Source organism: Ruditapes philippinarum, unplaced genomic scaffold (genome assembly GCF_026571515.1).
Source record: "Ruditapes philippinarum isolate M1 unplaced genomic scaffold, ASM2657151v2 ctg624_1_1_1_1, whole genome shotgun sequence".
Taxonomy (NCBI): domain Eukaryota; kingdom Metazoa; phylum Mollusca; class Bivalvia; order Venerida; family Veneridae; genus Ruditapes; species Ruditapes philippinarum.
This window is the reverse complement of record NW_026859768.1, coordinates 191,240-213,745: the sequence shown is the minus strand read 5'-3', so window position 1 is coordinate 213,745 and position 22,506 is coordinate 191,240. Positions and strand designations below refer to the sequence as shown.

Here is a 22,506-nt window from a genome sequence, read left to right as displayed (position 1 = left end):
TGAGAGTCGAGTGACTTAAATAAAGCCCTTTACAACTGGGGCAGGGATGCTCTTCTTTTAATATATTCGTTGAATTATAGACCAAGATGTTATAATTGTCAGGTTAGTTCCTTTAAGTTAGGTTAGTTTCTTTACCTCGGCCATGATGGCAAGTTCGGTCCAGTCCTCTCTGCTAAAACTGCACATTATACTCGCAATGATTATCTGGTAATGAAGAAGTTATATAAACACTGAGTATAAATGTATTAATTTTAATGTCATGCACGTAGAGTATTAAAATATATACTAGTATGTGTTAGATCATATAAAGGAGCATGTATCCATGAATGATAGAGATGTCAAACTTAATTTAAGCAAGGTCAGGACATGAACAGGTCTCACATTTACTTTAAGTTAGACCAAGAGCATTCGGTAGAACAGCTTGTGCAGCTATTTGAAGTACTTGATAGTTAAGAACAAGGGTCTGGATAATGTAAAAATATTTTTAGTTTAAAAGGGACGCAATTCTATCAAAATCTACCTATTTGGCCTCCTATAATGATCTTAAATAAGTGTGTCAAGTTTCAACCCATTCCCTTCAGTAGTTTTGGATATACATGTACAGGCTTATACCCAAAAGCTTAACCAAAGTGTGGTGTGTGCATACAATAGCTCTCCTTATTTTTTTAGTTTAAATGGCTAAAATTTTTACAAAATGGTAGATACAAGGATGTCACTGGAGCTTGTCTTAGTATGTTTGGTTTTCAAATTCGTTTCAAAAATAGCTTTAGATGGATTCTTTATTCTTTTTATTAATTATTTTTTTTACTTAAACATCTTTGAACCTGTGTAAGCATGAAACATATCTACTACATGTATATATATTGTTTACCTTGCAATTTTGGCATGTAACTAAAGGTTCAAAATACAGTCAACAAATATTTCAAAAATTTGTTTAGAAACAATTATCCAAGTCAGTAACATAACACGAAGCTACTATTGGTGTATAAAAAACAAAATAAAAAAGATTCACCTTATCTGGGAAATCTTTTTTCAATTCTGTCACACTTTTGCACCAGTATTCGGCTGTTTTCTCACTAATGAGTTCAATGTTCAGGAATGAGCCTTGGCCAGGTCCAAACATATGTCCAGATGTTGTTCCACGTACAATACGAGGTGATACATTTGTAACAAGGTCCTAAAAAACAACAATTTATACTTCTTCATTGGTTTATTCCGATTGACAGCTGGAAGAATCCGTGATTATTGTTGCCTAATTGAATATTTCCCCATTTTAATACGTACTAGTATATGCTTTGTAATGTTTTTACAGCAAGTCGTCTGTTAAAATAAAAAACACTGCACAAGGCATATTATCGTTAACAAAATTTAGGAGCAAAAACTGACCTTATCCTCAGCCAATTGATTTCTTCCAGCAAATGTTAGTTATAATGTACTCTAAAGAGTTTGTATGTAGTAACACATAACATTTGAATGAGATTTTGTTGATATTCTTATATTATCATTTCATTACAAATTACTATTCATGTTTATTAAATGTTTTTGTTTCATTAAGTATTCAATAATGCTGATTTCATATTATAAAAAAGAAGATAAAAGAAAAGATCTTTTATGGTACCTTGTCAAGAGCAAAGGTTTTTGTTAATGCAAATCCCCAACCTTGCTCAAATGCACGCCGGATCATGGCACTACTTGTTGTAGGTGGGGCACTGGCAAGACCAAAAGGGTTCGGAAACTTAATACCACATATCTCAACGCTCACGTCTACCTGATCTATAGGTGTGAAAAATTTGGGTAACGAGGGAACTTCCGGTACTTGTTGGTTTTGTAACGACTAAAGGAAAAACATCAAATACAAAATAAAAATGAAAATGTAATCAAACAATTAAATATTTTCAATGCGTCTTATTTTACTTTACTTTATTAGATAAGTTATTATTCAAATAATTAGGAAAATATCAAATTTTGTAGGGAAATACAGGACTGCTGTTAAAAAAAGAACGTTGTAAAGAAAATAAAACTGTACCTAAACCCTTTTTATATTGTTTGTTCTTGAAAAAAAAACTTAATATTTGTATAGAAATTTGTCAACAATATTCCATCATCGTGTTCACACCTGCAGATATTTGTGGAGGTGCCATGAGGCCTGTTTGCCATCATTGACAGACTCCACAGTTGTCTGGGCCACACCAGCTATATCTCCACCACAAAACACCCAAGGCTCACTCGACTGCATTGTATCCGTATCTACTTCCGGTAGATTCCATTGATTGAATTTGATTGGCTGCATGGCATCGATCACTGGAAAACATAAAATCATTATGAAGATCCACATTTTTGTACTGGTATGAAGAGAAAGAACAAACAATGAATATAAAATGTAAGCTAAATGGTTGAAATCAAATGTAAGCTGGAAAAAAAACCCGCAATGCTTCCTCTAAGATAAACAAAATTGAAGATCTCACCTAAGAGTCCAGTAAAATCTGATTTTTTAGACGAACGATCATGAGAACTACTGTCATTGTTTTTGAGTTTGTTTTTCATGTATCTATTTGCTTTTGGCTCTATCATCTTTTATTCTGATGCTGTATGAAACTAGCTCTTTTATAAAAGTTAGTATGCTAACCTGCAAATGTATTCAGGTTCGACAACTATGTCACTGTGTTTACTTACTGTCCGTATCCGATAATCCAGAGCCAAACGCTGATATGATATAGTCGACCTTTAATTTAATTGCCTCATCCTCATCCTCTATCCATCCGCCTTCGTCCGTCTGTTCAGTTCGTACAAACTCCATACCGGAAACACGTCCGTTCTTTATAACCACTTTTCGGGGTGAAAGGAAGGGAAGGAACTCGCATTTCTCGTCTTTGGCAAGATCCATCTTAAGTAAAGTTATTAAACTTAGTTGATTTTTGCGCAGAAATAATTTGATTTTTAAAAAATGTGAATTTAATATTGCTATATACAAGTAAAGGATATTTTACTACGAAATATTAAAAAATGGTATTATTTCATACAAGAAGAAGATAAAATGATGAAACATTCCGTACTAGTTGCAGTCCATTATGTAAGGACACGGCACAGGCATGGCAAAATATGCAGGTAAATAAGTATGACTGACTTGTAATTTCATTGATAAACATCCTATACAAAGTATAAAGATAATGTAATTACAGTTAGTTATGTACCGGTTTTTAAGTACTGAAAGACACCCTGTTGGAGTTAAAATATAATTTTCTATTTTAATTTTGCATTCCCTAGAAAAGCATGTTAACCTTCTCCTAAGCAAAAACTGTTAAAACAAACCACTTTGTTCTTTTTTGTCCTAACAAGATACTGAAAGCGTTTAAAAATATTAGCAAATTCATTTACTTATTGGAGAGGGCGGAAGAATAAAGATATAATTGAATGTGAACCAATACTTAGTATCAGGCGATTTGTTCACAAGCTCATCAAAACACATCATATGTCTTCTGACACTGTCGCTTGTATTCCCTTTCTCTTCATGGCAAAATTCAATCATACAAACGAATTTCATGCAAATTAGAAAAGAACGAAAATCAGGGGAGACAAAGTTACAGATTTTAGAAAAATACAGAATAAATACTAGTACCTCTTCCGGCACAGCCCTGATGTTGGTAAATCCTTTCCTGAACACAACAAACACCCTCTTGGCTCCGCACCTTAATGCTGAGGTGGCACAGTCAAAGGCCGTGTCTCCTGCACCAAGCACTATTACCTTGCCTAAAATATACAAGTTTTTTTTTTCGAAAAACAAGAAACCGAAGCAAAACGGTTAAAAAGATTAGGTCGTATCGGCACTGAACATGTCAGATGGCGACTTAATAGCTGTACTGGTGGAGGAAGACATCAGGTGACTCTCCATACCACGAATTTCAGGTCAGCCGTATTATTTCATCAGAAAAGAAAAATTGTCGACGATTATGATCAAACTTATTGCCGTCGATGGAATGTCAGATTACAAAAACATAGTTTCAGATTAAATAACAGGGTTCAAGCATTTGAAAATATCATCAGTTTTCGCGTAATTCTTTTCGACCGGAAGTACTACAAATTGTTGTCGTTTGCACATTACGCGCTCTAATTGAGCCTTATATTAAAGATAAAGGCTACACAAAATAAATAATTGAAAGAAAAATACCCGAGAGGTGAGGAAGCTGTGATTTACAGGCACACATGCCGGGCTTGCTGGCCTTGGTCACCTTGGGTAGGAAATCTTTAGATGTGTAAAACCCCATGTCTTCCGTAAGGTTCTCAAATATTGAAATCTTTTTAGGGTCCGGTAAACCTGAAAATTGCAAACATCTCATTTCTGGCAGACTGAAATAATACTGATTTTCAATAAAACAAAGCAGACGAGATTTAAACTTCATTGAATCAAAATTTTGAAAAATCTTCCAAAGAAATCTTATTTCTGGGTATGAATAATATAGATCTGAAAAGCGATTTTGAATTGGGGTTCTGCAAATGTAACATGTATCTAAAAATTCAATTCGAAATTTAACCAGTACAAGGTCATATACTTCTATTCAGCGGGGGTAAGGCATACTTATATTGTTTTATGCAAGTTACATGTACATACCAATTCCCACGAATACAGCAGAAAAGCCATCTTGTTTTAGTTTGTTTAGAGTCAAATCATTAGTTGCCAATGCACGTCCTGTCTCAATCTGAGAATGACAACGGCACTAAGTGATAATGATAATCGTACCATAAAACTAGTCCCTTTTATATACTTATAAAGACAATTATGAATAATATTTATTAAATTAACTTCATATTTTCATTTTTAGTATTCTCACTGTAAAATATTTTTTCACTGCAGTGAAACATATTTTCAGTATTTCCACTGATCTGGTGTCTGGATTACTCCTTTCTAAATTCAAACAATACACAAACTTAAAGGCAAAGGCTTTCGAATCTTAAGATAGCAAACAGAAAATTCAAGATTTTTCTTTAAATACGGGATCAATTTTCATCTTGTGTTATGAAATTTATCATATTTCATGCCACTCGGTGAAGAACATTATTTATAGGTTAACTTCTCTTTTATATTGTTAACATGGTATCTTTATTTAACAATATTGTTTAACAGCAATGTTATTTATCTAAAACCGAAACAACAATTTTCGGTGAACTAAATTAGACATGAAAAGTAAAAGAAATGGAATAAAAAAAATTGATCAAGTTAAAAAAACACAAGAGAACCTTGATGACCATTATATCGCTCACCTGATTAAGGAACAACAAATATGTTAACTATCAATGACAAGGATCATTCCTGAATAATTCCATCAAAATCTAGCACGACAGCTGTTGTTGTCATCTTGTTCAGCAGACCGAAACCATTCGAGCATTTTATTTTATAGAAAACTCTCCATTGAGCTTTATCGACATTTACCAAATAATAAAGTAGTAGATCTCGATTATAGGTTTTTCTATTTTTAGCTTCGGTGGCCATCTTGTTCAGCAGACCGAAATAATTTGAGCAATTTTTGGAGGGGATTACCAAAGGATCATTCCTGTATATTTTCATCACTGCTGGTGAATGGGGTTTAGGGGAAGATATCGTTTAAGTAAAAATGTTAACGACGAATGACTGACGACGGACAAAGGGTTATCACAATAGCTCACTTTGAGCACGTTGTGCTCAGGTGAGCAGATCGGTTTAAAAATAAATGGCTACTAAGATTGAGTACTTAACTAGGTGGTATTGGCCATCGATTGAAATGCATTTGCTTAGACAAAAACGACTTCCCCAGTCAAAGAAAATGAAGGTAATGCTCTAAGTCAAACATATTAGGTTTCTTCATATGACACCAGTACTGGTTGGCTCCAGGAAGCGGACTCGAAAGTGATAAATATAAGTTTCAAGAACTTGTTTCTCAACCGAGCTTAAATAAATAGGTTTAAATTGAATCAAATTGAACATATTAGGTCAAACATTCCCATCTGTTTCGGATGATGGTAGTATATTTTCAACGACTAAAATTTGCTGCACCCACTAGAGACTTAAATATTTGTGAATTCCAAATTCTTATTTGAAAAGGGTCCTTTTCATTTAAATGATTTTGACCTTATGTACTGGTTTAAATGGACCGTAAGTTATAGGATTGAAATGTTAGATTGAGATATAATTTTAAATATTAACAAGAGCACCGCTAGGCGGAGCATTATATGTCCGAAAGTGTTTTTTTAGTAAGGATGAAGCATTTGTAAGACATAACATTAATAAAATAAAGTATTACCTCCTTCAAATAGCAATCCTCCTATAAAGTTTAAATATTGTGGGCCAAATGGAACTTAAGTTATGCTCTGGAAACTGTTTTCAGTTTTGAGGTAATAGCGACCTTGAACTATGACCTTGTGACCCCAAAATCTATAGGGGTGCTCTACCCAATATGGACAATCATCCCATGAAGTTTGAACACTATGGGCCAAATAGACCTTAAGTTATGCTCCGGAAACTGTTTTCAGTTTTAAAGTAATAGTGACCTTGACCTTTGACCTTGTGACCCCAAAATCAATAGGGGTTTTCTACCCAATATGGACAATCATCCTATGAAGTTTGAATATTGTGGGCCACATGGAATATAAGTTATGCTCAGGAAACTGTTTTTAGTTTTAAAGTTATAGTGACCTTGACCTTTGACCTTGTGACCTCAAAATCTATAGGGGTCTTCTACCCAATATGGACAATCATCCCATGAAGTTTGAATATTGTGGGCCAAATAGACCTTAAGTTATGCTCCGGAAACTGTTTTCAGTTTTAAGGTAATAGTGACCTTAACCTTTGACCTTGTGACCCCAAAATCAATAGGTTTCTTCTACCCAATATGGACAATCATCCCATGAAGTTTGAACACTGTGGGCCAAATGGAACTTAAGTTATGTTCCGGAAACTGTTTTCTGTTTTAAGGTAATAGTGACCTTGACCTTTGACCTTGTGACCCCTTAAATCAATAGGGGTCTTCTACCCAATATGGACAATCATTCTATGAAGTTTGAATATTGTGGGCCACATTGAACTTAAGTTATGCTCTGGAAACTATTTTCAGTTTTAAAATAATAATGACCTTGACCTTTGACCTTGTGACCCAAAATCAATTGGGGTCCTCTACCCAATATGGACAATCAGAACACTGTGAGCCAAACGGAACTTAAGTTATGCTCCGGAAACTGTTTTCAGTTTTAAGGCGATAGTGACCTTGACCTTTGACCTTGTGACCCCAAAATCAATAGAGGTCTTCTACCCAATATGGACAATTATCCAAATGGAACTTAAGTTATGCTCCGGAAACCAAATTGCTAACGGACGGACGGACAGACGGACGGAGAGACAGACAGGACAGACGGACGCCATGGGGTATAACATAATATGCCCGAAATTCTTTCGGGCATATAAAAAGAAAACAACATAAACATGAACAATTTGGTGGAAATGCAACAGAAGACCGGAAAATCAATGTCCCTTCATACGAAGACATCAAAAAAACTGTTAAGACACTAAGTAAATGAGGTGAAATTTGATATAATCTAATAAGGTCATATTTGCCTAACCTTAGGTGACTTATTTCGTGTTTGAAAACTCTACCCTTAATGAAAGGAGAGATAGTTTAGGATTGTGATAATTTGGAGTTTACTGTGTCATGGATAGATCCTTATATATCCTGTCTAATTCAAATTGTCAGATTAGTGCATTACAATAAGAATTTCACCAAAACATATCTGTTAACAAAAGAGCACATGTTCATGTTTGTGGTTATATTGTTATTGTTATTGTTATTGTTATATTGTTATTCAAATAAAAGGTCAGAGTAGGGATCAATCAATTGAGCTTAAGTGTTTTATTGGGCTAAATTTATCGAGCAGATATTGTAAATATCATCGCTTGCTTTATTGTCTTGAAAATGTTTTTGCCTGACCTTGACCCCTAGATCCTTCATAAGCTGGACCTCAAAGTCTACCACACTGTACGGCAATCGGTACTGGGGTATCTCGGAAGAACTGAAATAATTGCGCAGGTAAAGCAGGAAATCTTTTCAAGAATATAAAATATATTTAAACAATTATAAAAGACTCCACAATATGTTTGCAGTTGTTTTGCTAATGATAGTTACATAGAGAAAAAGTTTTGATAGCGTCACACCAAGACAGTGGAGGTAATATGGCGACTTTCCAGCTTTACTGGTGGAGAAAGATCTTAGGTGTCCATCTGTGCATTATTTCAGGCATGAACGGGCGCCTCAGTAGAACCACCGACGTTCCGTAAACTAGCTGGTTAGTTTCTTGAATCCATACATGAAAGCCTCTCAAGTCCCTAGGGAGATTCAATTACACAGCGGTATAGAAGCGGCTATCAAACTGTAACAACTATAGAAATATCATCAGTTCATCAGGAGAAGGCAACATGTATAATGTACTAAACAATGTAGAAAAATACCAGAAATGCCTTTACTTTCAAATAGATCAAGCCACGCCCTTAAAATTTTAGATTGGTTTAAAGCACGTTTCAAACCAGTGCGAAAATATACATTATTCAAAACGTTAAAAATCATTTATTTTTAATATAAAACATCATAAAACAAAGTCAGTTAAAATCAAATGTTGATCTGTTCAAATATAAATTACATTATATGCGGAAATGGGTACACGTTTATGAACCGATGATTAAAGCAAAGCAAATCACAGCAAAGCAAAGCAAAACTAGTCATGGTGTATAAATGACTTCATTTTGTTTGTTTTTATTATCAAAAGCTATAACCAAAAATAACCAAAATGATGCACGGTGTCAAAAAACTTGTTTGCAATTATTCATGCTTAAGGCCGTAAAAATGATTCTGCAGAAAGTGAAATTTCTATTTTCCAACCACGAGGTTGAAATTCTCTGTATGTGGTTAATTTATTCGTATGCTGATATATCTGTATTATAGTGACTTTATTTTATGAATGTATGAGATTCCATACCTCAAACCGCCAATGTATTTTTCCTTCTCAAAAATGGTCAAGTTGCTGTACCCGAGCCGAGCCAGGAACGTGGCACAGCTTATACTAGCAGGACCACAACCTATTAGTGCAACCTTGGCCTTATAGCTGTCTGGCATGTCAGATTCCGGTGGAAGGCTCGGGTCTCTGATTTGTGGAATTCTCATCTCTTTGAAAACCTGCAAAGTATGACGTCTATGTTATCATCTATATTGAGAACGAAATTGTTCTTTTGCCAGTTTTCGTCTTTTCGACCTTTTTGTCTATTTGATGTAAAACCCGACGTGAAAATTTCAGCTACTATGTTCGTCATTTTTTAAAACATTCGTATTCCCCCATTTTCATTTTTATAATGAACTAGTTTTGAAAAGATGATTGCAAACGTGATCAACTTTATTAATCAAGTTCAATGAACGTGGATGTACTTTCAGTATGAAGCCAAACCTGCCTGAACAATGGTAAAATGATAATAAACACGTCTAAAATGAAACTAGAGTAAGTCGTGGTACACTTTTAGCGGTGTTATAAATGGAAAATAGAAATGAGGAGCTATTTACTTCAGTAGCGTATTGCTGCAGCCCTCCTATGTTGATAGGTCCTTCCTCGGACGCGTAAAGGTTACATCCACCCACACAGAGGTCACTGGTCGGACACACCATACCGCATGTCAGGCCCAGCGGGTTGTCCGAAAATATAGCTTTCGCTGCTCCATAATAATTCTTGAAACAAAAAATGAACTAATGAGGTTAAGCGTCAAAGAATTTTTTTTAAAATTAGTTATAGCTGAGTGACGCAAGTTATTAAGGCACTGAGTAAAACAAGATGTATATAACACTGTACTTTTGGGTTCTGCTTAAAACGAGTACTGACGTATTTTCGCACAAGTTAAGGATAGTAGATACGAGTACTAGTACATCACTTCTTACTAAGTGACAGTAAAATACTGATGTATTTGTTTCTTATTTAATCCAAGAAATAAATGTTTTATGAACTTTACCACCTTAGATACCACAAAAATTATGACAATATAAAAACTAAATGTACTGTAAATGTATTCATAACTGTTACAGATGTTTCAAAGAGCCTTCTATTTTGAGTAGATTGGTGACATATTGAACCACAAATTAAACATAATGGGGATGCATATAATATAATAATAAAATGCAGAAAATATTATCTAACAATTCAATTTCTGTTTAACAATAAGGACTTGTAACAGTAAAAGTTAAAAGTAACATTCAAGAGACTAAAATTGCATGAGGGCTAAATCTGTAAAAAAAATCATTTAATTAATCAAGAATTTACAAGAAAAAAAGTCACATCTACACGGAATGACCATGGTCACTCTATCAGTCAGTAAATGCCTTAAAGTAAATGTATTTTAGTTGACATCTCGTAGAAGGCTTCTGATTTAAAATCTTAAAGATTTTAATTTTTCTTACGTTTGTCAGGTATCAAAATCAGAACTTATATTCTTGGTCAGTGTAATGAATTCCTAAATTTGGCATCCATCTCGGGAGCCATCTTAAAAGTTTTATTTACAGGATGACACCCTACAACATATTAATATAGAAATGTTATCTCCCTTTGGTATAACTAGATATAGTCATCAGATACTATGGTATTAATAAGATTGAATCATTAAATGTGTATGTGTCATACAATCGCTACAATTATCGGCGCACAACGCTAGTTTAACAGCAAATACTATTTTAATATTGTTATGTATTATTACACTTAGAACACAGCAACATATAAATATATCTTACTTAAAGGACATAAAAATATAATTTGCACAAATTGCAAAATATAACATAAACTATCGTCTTCTTTTCGTTTTTCAATTTCTTACTTCCTTCCTTATAATTATCTAAGTTTACCATTGACATTAACTACAAGATATTAAACTATCACTAAAATTCATTTTATTGATTAATTTTTTATGACGTAAATTGAGGTCGTTGTCTTAGGTTAAAGGGACTCCACTGAGGTTTTTTGACATGATTGGACTGGAAATATTTTTTCCAGATAAATGTGCCATTTGATGTAGGTTTAGACCACTAATCTTTGTGCAAAATTTCAGATCATTCGCGCACTTGGTTTATCCAAAATAATATTATTCAAATTGTAAAAAAATGACCCAAAATGAAAAGTGTTTAAACGCTTTTCAATCAAATCGGGCTAAGAAAGGCATTAACATACGATTTTCAATTTATTTCAAAGTATAGTTCTTCACGATCTTTGCATATATTTCTGTTTAATGTGCCCCAGCTTATTTATGTAAGATATTCAAATGTTATGTTTTTAAGACTCTTAAGCCTCAGTGGAGTCCCTTTAAAATTTAATATGTATTTGTGTAACACACTTTCAGTACGATTGGGTTGTTATAACGTATATCCATATACCTTGTTTGAGATACTGGTGATGAACGATTTAATATCAAGTTGAGTCGGGCAGCTTTTTTGACACGGCGCATCTGCACATTTCAGACATCTGCAATTAAAAAAAAAACAACTTAGTTTTAAATGAGATTTAAATGTATATTTTACCAAGTTTTCATTTATTTCAACATTTTATAAATCTTATTTTGGCTGTTCTTAAGCATGACAAACAAACCTTTAGATTTTTAGGAAGCATGCAGATAATATCCAAATTGCATCGCGCTTTATAAATTTTGGCGTACACCATATAATATAATTGGACACCATTTAACTTATGTTGCTATAATTTGAAATAAATGGAGGCTATATTTTAGATTTACACATACCTTGCAGCCTCACGGAGAGCAGCCCTTTCACTTAAGGTTGTGTGTTTTATATCTTCAAAGTTGTTCTGCAGCGGGGGACACGACTGTTAAAGCAATATCAAACTGGTATTAAATAACGTACTTTCGATGCTACTTAAACTAAAGGCACTTGCACACGTCTAATCTAAATACCGGACAGGCTAATAAATCGTGTTACTCGGGTTAAATGTTTGCATTAAATAAGATAAGAAACAAGGTTCAATGTAGGTTAAGATTATATCAATCATGTAGTGTGTTTCCGGCCAATACTAAAGATAACCCAATTTAAGTTAGTATGGTAGCTGACTTGTGCCATTTCGTATTTTGCTCCGCGGGTCGCCAGGCTAAAACACGAAAATACGACAAAGTGACGACTGGTCGTATTTTCGTGATTTCGCCTGGCGCCCAGCAGATAGAAAATACAAAATGGCACAAATCAGCAAGCATAGTAAAGTGTTTACTAACGGATAAAAATGTGGGCATGTAAAGTTTATAAATTCCAAAAGCCTTTGTAATGTTCAGAAAAGAGCAGCCGCGACTATTCGGCTCATTCGTCATAGTTCGGAAATGATAAATCGTCGAAGGTTAATATTGTAACGGTACAGACCCTGCATTTTTTCTCTACAATCTTTATATTTCCTTTTTCTTTCTTTCTCTTTTAATGTGTTATGCAGCATTATATTTTTAATATAATGTTTATGCACCTCTTTAAATAAGTTATGAACAGTTTAAAGTCAAAAGTGGGCGAGAAACCGTAGTGTCTATATATGTATGTGCACTGAAAAAAATAATGAATCAAGTGTTCTTAATTTCTTATTTCCTTTCCTTTATGGTTGAAATCCTGAATCAACAAAGTTAAGTGTTTAGCTATGAAAAAATATCCTGTTTAATTGATAACAATGCTCAAACACTATTTGTTCGATTAAGTGGCCATTTTATGAAAATTAAGTTAACGATGACAAACTATTGTTTGATCACTATATTTTCTGTATTTCAATATTCAAAATCTTTCAAATTTTGGTCAGCCAAAGGGTTCAACGTGAACTTTTCCCATTTCTTAATTTGTTAAGTCACGGGGATTAAACAAATACTTGTTTAAAATGCTTAACAGTGCAAAGTATTAACCCAAAAATATTCATTTTAACAAGACATGATACTATGACTAATCATTATTTGGAATACTTTGCCGATTATGAATTAATACGAGGTCGGAAAGTATCTATGACTTACCGTACATCCTCTTGTAGGAAAGTATCTATCACTTACCGTACATCCTCTATCCGAGGTCGGAAAGTATCTATCACTTACCGTACATCTTCTATCCGAGGTCGGAAAGTATCTATCACTTACCGTACATCCTCTATCCGAGGTAGAAAAGTATCTATCACTTACCGTACATCCTCTATCCGAGGTAGAAAAGTATCTATCACTTACCGTACATCCTCTATCCGAAGTCGGAAAGTATCTATCACTTACCGTATATTCTCTATCCGAGGTCGGAAAGTATCTATCACTTACCGTACATCCTCTATCCGAGGTCGGAAAGTATCTATCACTTACCGTACATCCTCTATCCGAGGTGGGAAAGTATCTATCACTTACCGTACATACTCTATCCGAGGTAGGAAAGTATCTATCACTTACCGTACATCCTCTATCCGAGGTGGGAAAGTCCTCTATCCGAAGTCGGAAAGTATCTATCACTTACCGTATATTCTCTATCCGAGGTCGGAAAGTATCTATCACTTACCGTACATCCTTTATCCGAGGTAGAAAAGTATCTATCACTTACCGTACATCCTCTATCCGAAGTCGGAAAGTATCTATCACTTACCGTATATTCTCTATCCGAGGTCGGAAAGTATCTATCACTTACCGTACATCCTCTAATCCGAGGTGGGAAAGTATCTATTACTTACCGTACATACTCTATCCGAGGTAAGAAAGTATCTATCACTTACCGTACATCCTCTTGACGCATTACGTTTCCAATGTTTCTTGTTTTCTTTTGTACGAGCACTTGGCACGAGTTTTGCGTGCTTGGTAACACGTGGATTCAAAGCAAGAATATTCTGTAAGAGAATGAACAAATAAATGATAGTATTGGGTATCTTGATCGGGCTTGGTGCCATTATTTTGCAAAAGGAATGCATTCCATTACCACTACTATGGAGTTTGGTGCAGTATCAGTACCTTCTTGAATCACCAAAACTCAAAAAATGGTAATAAAACAACAATCGTGCAATTATCAATATATACGAAAACAATCATATAGGACAGTCAGGTACAAACTGTTGAAAGAGTCTATTTATTATTGTATACTTTAACGGTGTAAGATTTTATTTGTGTATTGGCTATATGAATTAGAAATGAATTTGGGAGTGTCCGTGGTCGTGTCGTTAAGGTTGTTGACTTTAAACAACTTGTCCTGCACACTAGTGGGTTCGAATTCGACCCGCTACTTTGGATTCCTTCATGTAGAAGCTATCAAGCTAGCTTACGAAACGCTCTTCTCAGATGCTTGTTCGTGACAGAGGTCTTGCTCCACCAATAAAACTGAATATTCGCCATATGATCTTGGCAGGACGAAAACCCCAACCGAAAAATAACATTCTGAATTGTCTCCATTCACAAGAATTTGACACGACACTTACTGGTCGACTTAACTTAAGCAAAATGAGGTTCTTTATGATTTATTATGAATGTTTCTATTGAATCGAATTATATTCTAATTGTATACAAATCAAGTCTTGGATTGCTCCCATTCTTTCGTTACTTCTGCTAATTTTAATACTTGTTAAAGTTTTAAATAATAATAATAATAATAATAATAATAATAATATTAATAATAATAATAATTATAATAATAATAATGATAATAATAACAATAATATTTTGAGAAGGTGACATATTAAGAGTACATAATAAACATACAACATATTTCCAATATGGTCTTCTATACATATATAAACAGAAAACAGATATAACGATAAACAGCAATATCATTACGACAAACTCTCTTACAAAATACATAGCATATTTGTGGATTATAAATACTAAGTTCTTAACTTCGTATGCACATACAATCACCAATCAATGTTAACAAACAAACAAAACGCTATAGAGAGCTATATAAATTTCTGTTAAAAATCAGTTGTTTTTTTTGCGCCTTAAGCTGTATTTTTTATTAATTAATCCTTTAGTTTACCCTTAAAAGATGACAATTTACTTTGTAGTTTTATTTCAGTTTATAAATGTGCCGCTTTGAATGTAAATGTTTGTTTCATATAATATGTCCGTGGCCTGAAGTGAATAAGATCATTATTCGCTGAAGAGCGAAGATTATATCTATCATTATTAGAAAAAACTAGAAGTTCAGATATATATTTTGTTGCCAGATTATGTTCACTTTTAAAAACCAGTAAGGCCATGATTGTGGTTTCAAAAGTAAGCAGATTTTGGGTTTTGAATACACTTTTTGTTACATGTTGTTTCAGAATTACTCGAAGTGCCCTCTTTTGTATGTTGTATATTTTTCGGTATCCGGTTTGCAGTTTTGTCCCCATATAGTATTGCAATAGTCCATTGTTGACACAATATATGCATTATAGTATAACATTTTCATATCATCTTTCAAAAAATATGAAATTCTTTTTAAAAATGCAATTTTAGAATTGAGTTTATTTATTACATTATGAAGTTGAGTATTGTTTGGTTTTATTAACCTGTCAATTACATACTGATTACACGGTCGATGCACACAGTATATTAATCTTCGGTAGATGTTCGGTAAGTTCCGTGAGATGTACGTTGTACAATGGAATTTAATATAATTTGTATCTCTAAACTAAGTGTACTCAGCTTTATAGCGCAATAGGGTAAATCACGAGTTTATAATGTAAGTGCCACACGTGTTTTAAGTTCGAGGCGGCGTTGGTCCATTTTTTTCTTATTAATACTTTCAACATTATTGAATCTATATCTGATTATTTTATGTTGTTTGTTTTGTTTGATTATGTTATACTTAATTTTGTTATGTATACTAGTATACTCTTTTTAAATAACATGTTTTTTTTAAGAATTCATGTTTAAAATTAAAACGGATTAAAATCAATAAATGTCTTTTCAATGCCGTACAACACACTACAAATCTGTTCCATTAAAATATACTGCAAAAATAAAGAAAGAGTACTAAAATAATGGCAACAGTAAGGATCGAACCACAGACCTCTCAATTATCAAACAATCTCTTTACCGACTGACCTATTGTGAATTAACGAAAATTTTCACATTAAGCTGGCGTGACTTTCAATTCATTACTAATATACTCCACATTAATTCTCGTAAACTACACGGACCAAACCGAAGTGGGATCGAATATTTAAATGAGTCCTATAATGTATTCATAATTGACAGGTCAATAAAATCAGACTATATGCCATGTTTAATTACTATCAACACAAATCCCGAAAATATTTTTTCTAATATAGTGTCATTTATAGCAAGTTCGAGGTTTCTAGCCCGCTTAGTTTTGAATTTTGAACCAAATAGCATACACTTAGTTTTTTCTGGGTGCAAAGACATATTATTATTAAACCATTTGTTGAACAAGTTAATACTTTTTTGGAGTTCTTTATCAATAACGAGAATATCAGTATCGGATTTGTATAAAGTGGAGTCACAGGCGTACATGTCAATGTTAATAGAATTGAAATTAATGTCATGTCATTAATATAAATAATATAATAAAAAGCAAGGGTCCTAGTATTGAGCCTTGTGGAACTCCAGATTTTATAATCATCTTCTTTGAAAGCAAATTGCTACTTTTTACCAGCTTTGTTCTATTCGATAGACCTGGAATTGGACGCGCCAGATAACAGATGGGCCTTATGATTTACTGATTTATAATTTCTTTATATTGACAGTTATCTATTATTTTTGTACTTTTTGAGGGGCATAAGGCGAAAAAAATACGAAATGGTCATATTGTCGTATTTTCGTGTCTTCGTCTGGCGCCTCGAGGAGCGAAAGTACGTCCGAATGGTCAAAAGACAAGTTGATAACTTTGTCGCATTTTCATGTTTTCGCCACGCGCCCCGCGGAGCGAAAGTACGACAAAGAGGTCATTTTTTCGTATTTTCATGATTTCGCCTGGCGCCCCGCTGAGCAAAAAATACGACATGGCACAAATCAGGTATCATAGTTATCTACGGTGGCTGATTTGTGCCATTCGTGTTTTCGCCCCGCGACCCCGCTAAGCGAAATATCGAGGATTAGCAAGTTAAAATGGCGGTGGCGCGGAGCGAAAACCCGCTTATTAGCGAGGGCGCGGGCGAAGTTTAATAAATAAAACTTCGTATTGCGTGGGCGCGGAGCGAGATTTAAGAAATAAAACGGCAGGGTCACGGGACGAAAACACGCTTATTACCGCGGGCGCGGGGCAAAGTTTAATAAATAAATCTTCGCCGCGCGCTCCCGCTTATTAGCGTGTTTTCGTTCCGCGACCCCGCCAAGCGAAATATCGAGGATTAGCAATTTAAATGGCAGGGGCGTGGAGCGAAAACACGCTAAATAGCGCGGGCGCGGGGCCAAGTTTATTAAATATAATTTCATCCCGCGGGAGCGCGGAGCGAGATTTAAGAAATAAAACGGCGGGGTCGGGGGACGAAAACACGCTCATTAGCGGGGGCGCGGGCCGAAGTATAATAAATAAAACTTCGCCCCGCACTCTCGCTTATTAGCGTTTTTTCGTCCCGCGACCCCGCCGTTTTAACTTGTTAATTCTCGACTTTTCGCTAGGCGGGGTCGCGAGGCGAAAACACGAATGGCACAAATCAGCCACCATAGTTATCCCCATGGCTTAGCTTTAGGTTTTTTTCTAGATGTTTAAATCAAACTCTTACAACTACGGAAGAGCATTAGTGCCAGGTGTATGTTTTTAATTAACTCGAAATTTCGAGTTACTAACTCGAAATTTCGAGTTACTAACTCGAAATTTCGACTTACTTATCTCGAAATTTCGAGTTAGTAACTCGAAATTTCGACTTACTAACTCGAAATTTCGAGTTACTTATCTCGAAATTTCGAGTTAGTAACTCGAAATTTCGACTTAGTTACTCGAAATTTCGACTTAGTAACTCGAAATTTCGACTTACTAACTCGAAATTTCGAGTTACTTATCTCGAAATTTCGACTTAGTAACTCGAAATTTCGACTTATTAACATTACAAGAATGGCCAAAGTTATTAGTTAGATGGTATAAGATATAGTAGGCAGTGCCTTTGAACGATGGAGATGGAGAAACGGGTGCCTGGACAAAAACTATTGAACTTTAACTTAAACTTAGTAATGGCATGTACACACCCGACCTAAAAAATACAAGGCTTCCTTTAATTTGTACGTTCAGGCGTTCTTCAGACGTTGTATTGTATCCCATCTGTTCGAACATATCTTTTCACTAATCATATTCTTCTCATCCCTGTAAAAAAACCGATCCTATACTTCACGTGTGGGACATCTGAGGAAAGTATCGCGGCGTGGCCAAAATAGGGCGTGCTGAGGCCTTTGTCAAAATTGTTGGACTGACTATATTTCTTGTAAAATCGGATGCTTTTATATTATTCCCAACATATATATAACAACAAGTATCACTTTTATCAACTTTTATCAACACAATATGAATCAAAGTATTAGTAAATAATGAATAATGTTACAAAAACATTATTAGTATAAAGAAACGTGACAGACTAACTGGCGTATATACGCCATTTAAAACTTATTTAACACATGATATTGCACAGTTTACAATAGGGTGGGTTTTGGACTTGTTGTTTCTCCACATGATGGTTGTATGTGTGCTTAAGAAAAAGAAACACCCGGTTAACACGGAAATGTGGAAAGTGTGATTTTACAACCCCCCCCCCCCCCTCCACAAAAAAGCGAAGAATATGTTCAGTATGTTTGGACAATTTGATCCTATAAAATTGATCTGTTAAATAAATGTAAAAGGTTGTTAATGTGCAACAGCTACACACGAAAGAAAGTATCTTGAATTCATTCCTTGCTTTCACCGGCAACCAATAAAAGTCGTGCAATGTAAGTCGAAATTTCGAGTTAGTAAGTCGAAATTTCGAGTTACTAACTCGAAATTTCGAGATAAGTAAGTCGAAATTTCGAGTTAGTAAGTCGAAATTTCGAGTTAGTAAGTCGAAATTTCGAGTTAGTAACTCGAAATTTCGAGATAAGTAAGTCGAAATTTCGAGTTAATAAGTCGAAATTTCGAGTTAGTAACTCGAAATTTCGAGATAAGTAAGTCGAAATTTCGAGTTAGTAACTCGAAATTTCGAGTTAATAAAAAACATACACCTGGCACTAATGCTCTTCCGTATACAACAGACTTTTTCAATTTTATTAAATGTAAAATGAGATGCATGTATCTGACATTTATAAAATGTCAGGTCAGGCGACTACACTTGTTTTGCACATTTTGCACGTGAAGATTGCATTTCAGCATTGCAAAAATGTGTACAACGGTTAACAGGACTGGCTAATGCATTGTTTATGCAATGTTTAACAATTCTATTTATCTTTCGTGTATAAGTATTGTATTCTAATTAAGTATTGTTAAATCGTGGTACACAATAACACAGCATATATTTTGTGTAGGCAACCTTCCAAAAATGCAAATTACCATAGCGATGTTCAGGTCTATTCACCGACTGTTTTTAAATTGATGGTTCAGCCATTTGTACTGGTAAATTTACAGACATTAAAGGCACATTATACCTCAGAAACCGTCCTTTGGAAAGGGCTCAGAAACACTCCTTTGGAAAGGACAAATATGAATTTTATAATGTTTAAATAAGATTTAAGAGCATTTTAGATGCCCAGTCATAAAAGTATCAAAATGTAAACAAGGTAGTCTTTTGACTTTCATACAATTTATAAATCATTATAAGATAGTTCTGAGTAACATATTAAAGATTATAAAATTACACCAAAAATAAAAACATGTACAAATAAAACTAAAGCATTTGTTGTGCATAATGGGCCTTTAAAAAAAGGGTAGAAAAATGTAGTTTTTTGTATTTGCTGCAAAAATAGCATTTGCAACAGATTGTACTTGGTCTTTAAAAATTGAGCACATTCAAGGTAAATTTTCTTATTGTTATCATTTTTATTTTTGTTTATACATAGACCTGGAATAGTTATCATTTTACATTGTAAGCTTTGTTGTTATGTGAATTTTGGCCTACTTTCACTTTGGACCAACTTAGTGAAAACAAACATGGCTGACAAAGCTGAATCACCTTAATCAATTTAGTTTGATCTTAGAAAACGGAAGGCATTCCAGGGTTGGGCCCTATCAGCTAGACCTACGGTACAAACCTTGAAGCCTTCTTTTTATAAAACCATAGCTACGCGTCTGCTTTGTGTACAAGCCAAACGAAAATAAAACTAAACGCATTCAATATAATGTCCTTTTTTTAAAAGGATGTTGGTAAAAATCTACGCTTTACTTCAAGCTTTAAGCTTTTGCATGCTTAACTGCACAATGCATTGTAGTAAACAGGTGAAATGATGAATTATAAAAGAAATAAATCTACCCACCTCAATATCAGGTACGTCCTTGCTTAACATCGACGTCATTTTGAATGTTAAAGCACTCCGTTGCTTTCCTTTAATATCCGTCTGTGCATGTGCCAAGCTCTCTCCGGTTTATTTGTACTGATAAAGTGTGTGTATTTATGATTTGTCACGAGCCAGATAACACTGAGTAGCGATGTTTACATGTATATAAAACGGTTCAATGGCCTTGGTGGTCTGGCGAGCTTGCATAACTTCATTATTTTCAATTTTATCTTCGAAATAAATTTAGATTTTGAAATGTCCAATATTTTCCTTAATATATTAGATTTCTTTTTGGCTCTATTGAGACTGATTTAAAGCTACTCACTGTGCATTTTCTGTAGTTTCGTAATTGTTTTAGACAAAGCTTGGTCTATATCTGTCCATTCGCTGATACTCTTTTATTTTATTTTTTTCACTTTCTTTGCATATCGGAAGCTACGTCCCTGTGTAAAAATGATGCCTTGTGTGATGCGAGAGTAATTTAAATGCATGTGTATTTATATGAATAAAACAAAGTCATGAAAACAGAGTAACACATTTCCTAGCATAACAAATGGCAGTTTTTTTTGTCTATGGCTGTATATAATTAAATGTCCCAGATAATTGAAAAAACATGTAGTATAAGATTGACAATTACATGTATATAAATTATGATATTATATGACTTAAGCCCATATGGCTGATTTAAATTTACTCCGAACAGTCGGAAGTGACATAAATTGCTCCGGATATCGGAAGCTTAATATATTTATTCAGATATATTGAATTAAAATTATATTTTGAAAAAGAGACAACGTGCTGACAAATGCCAAGACACGAGTAAATCAAGATGTACAAGTGTCCCACCATAAAGGAAATTATGAAAGCGGAAAGGCAAGTTGGCTTGGAAAATAGTGTATAATATAATAATGTATCTTAAATGACTTAAATATTTTTTTCTCTAAGACTTACGTTAATGTAAATTCTACTACAATGCAGGACATTTAGCAGCAAGGATGAGAGAAAAACAATGTAAAATTTGTAAGTTTTTGATGGAACACAATTTTAAAGAAGACATCTGACTTGTAAAGGGACATGAATAGTATAAAATATTCATACCAGGGTTGTCTCCCTTCTAATAAACTGCATTAATGAAATACGATATTTCGTGTAATGCTTATTATATAAGTTAAACACAGTCTGTTTAATCGGAAATATACAAACATCAGTATTTCAAAGTACTAAGGTACTTAAGTATTGAGCCGATATGATTTAAACATATACAACACCATACCATATACAGCCTTTTATTATATATCTTATATATCTTATATTATATATTTACGAAAATGTGTCTGTAATAGCAAATAATAGTTGTGAATAAATATATATAATACATGCTTTGTTACCTATTGTTTACTTATTTATAAAATATTAAACTACTTGAATAAACAAAAGATTTCATATTCGCCTAGAATCTAGGTATTGAACCACAAAGTGTTATAAAAATCAAGGTGAAAGAGAACAATCGTCGGTCACAGAATCCTTCAAAATAACCTATTGCAAATATTTGTGATACGTTTTTTAAAAAAACGTACTTTTTCACTCAGTTAATCTGTTTTGTAACTTAAATGTTAATTATTTAAATGAATAACATGCCGCACACGTTTTGCCTGTTTTGCAAAAAATATTTCCGCTGTGTCCAATGTCCGTTGCATATTTTAGTGATACCTCTTGTTCCCTGCCCGTCATTAGATTATTGACGGGTCTGAATGGGTTTTAGAACGATAGAAAATATATATGCCAGAAATAAAATGAATGATTTATCTGCATATAATTAAAAAAAAAATAAACAAAAAAAAATATCCGGGGATTCGATTACAATTCAGTTGTACTAACCACTAGACCATCGGGGTCGTAAATATTGATTTAAGTATCAAGGACTATACTTTCAATAAAATCCAATGTGTAAATCGCAACTCATAACGGAAACTAACGAAAAACGTTTCGAAAATTAATCAGTCTCAGGTCAATATTGCCATATATAAAGGTAGGCAACGAATACTGATTTATGCATTACCAAGCATGTATTACTCCTCTTT

At 34.0% G+C, this 22,506-nt stretch overlaps 1 protein-coding gene across 1 annotated transcript in view; it reads right to left on the bottom strand.

Moving 5' to 3' along the window:
• Positions 1 to 20,633, bottom strand: part of LOC132757871 (dihydropyrimidine dehydrogenase [NADP(+)]-like) — a 31,653-nt gene extending 11,020 nt beyond the window's left edge. Inside the window, exons 1-15 of the mRNA XM_060749320.1 lie at positions 20,405 to 20,633; positions 13,756 to 13,866; positions 11,777 to 11,859; positions 11,415 to 11,502; positions 9,567 to 9,728; positions 8,992 to 9,188; positions 7,950 to 8,031; positions 4,607 to 4,694; positions 4,166 to 4,312; positions 3,617 to 3,747; positions 2,674 to 2,884; positions 2,117 to 2,301; positions 1,619 to 1,834; positions 1,013 to 1,177; positions 136 to 204 (exon numbers count right to left, since the gene is read on the bottom strand). Coding sequence (XP_060605303.1) covers positions 136 to 204; positions 1,013 to 1,177; positions 1,619 to 1,834; positions 2,117 to 2,301; positions 2,674 to 2,884; positions 3,617 to 3,747; positions 4,166 to 4,312; positions 4,607 to 4,694; positions 7,950 to 8,031; positions 8,992 to 9,188; positions 9,567 to 9,728; positions 11,415 to 11,502; positions 11,777 to 11,859; positions 13,756 to 13,866; positions 20,405 to 20,443 — 1,974 coding nt within the window. The 5' untranslated portion in view covers positions 20,444 to 20,633. The remainder of the gene's footprint in view (positions 1 to 135; positions 205 to 1,012; positions 1,178 to 1,618; positions 1,835 to 2,116; positions 2,302 to 2,673; positions 2,885 to 3,616; positions 3,748 to 4,165; positions 4,313 to 4,606; positions 4,695 to 7,949; positions 8,032 to 8,991; positions 9,189 to 9,566; positions 9,729 to 11,414; positions 11,503 to 11,776; positions 11,860 to 13,755; positions 13,867 to 20,404) is intronic.
• Between the last annotated feature and the right edge of the window lie 1,873 nt (positions 20,634 to 22,506).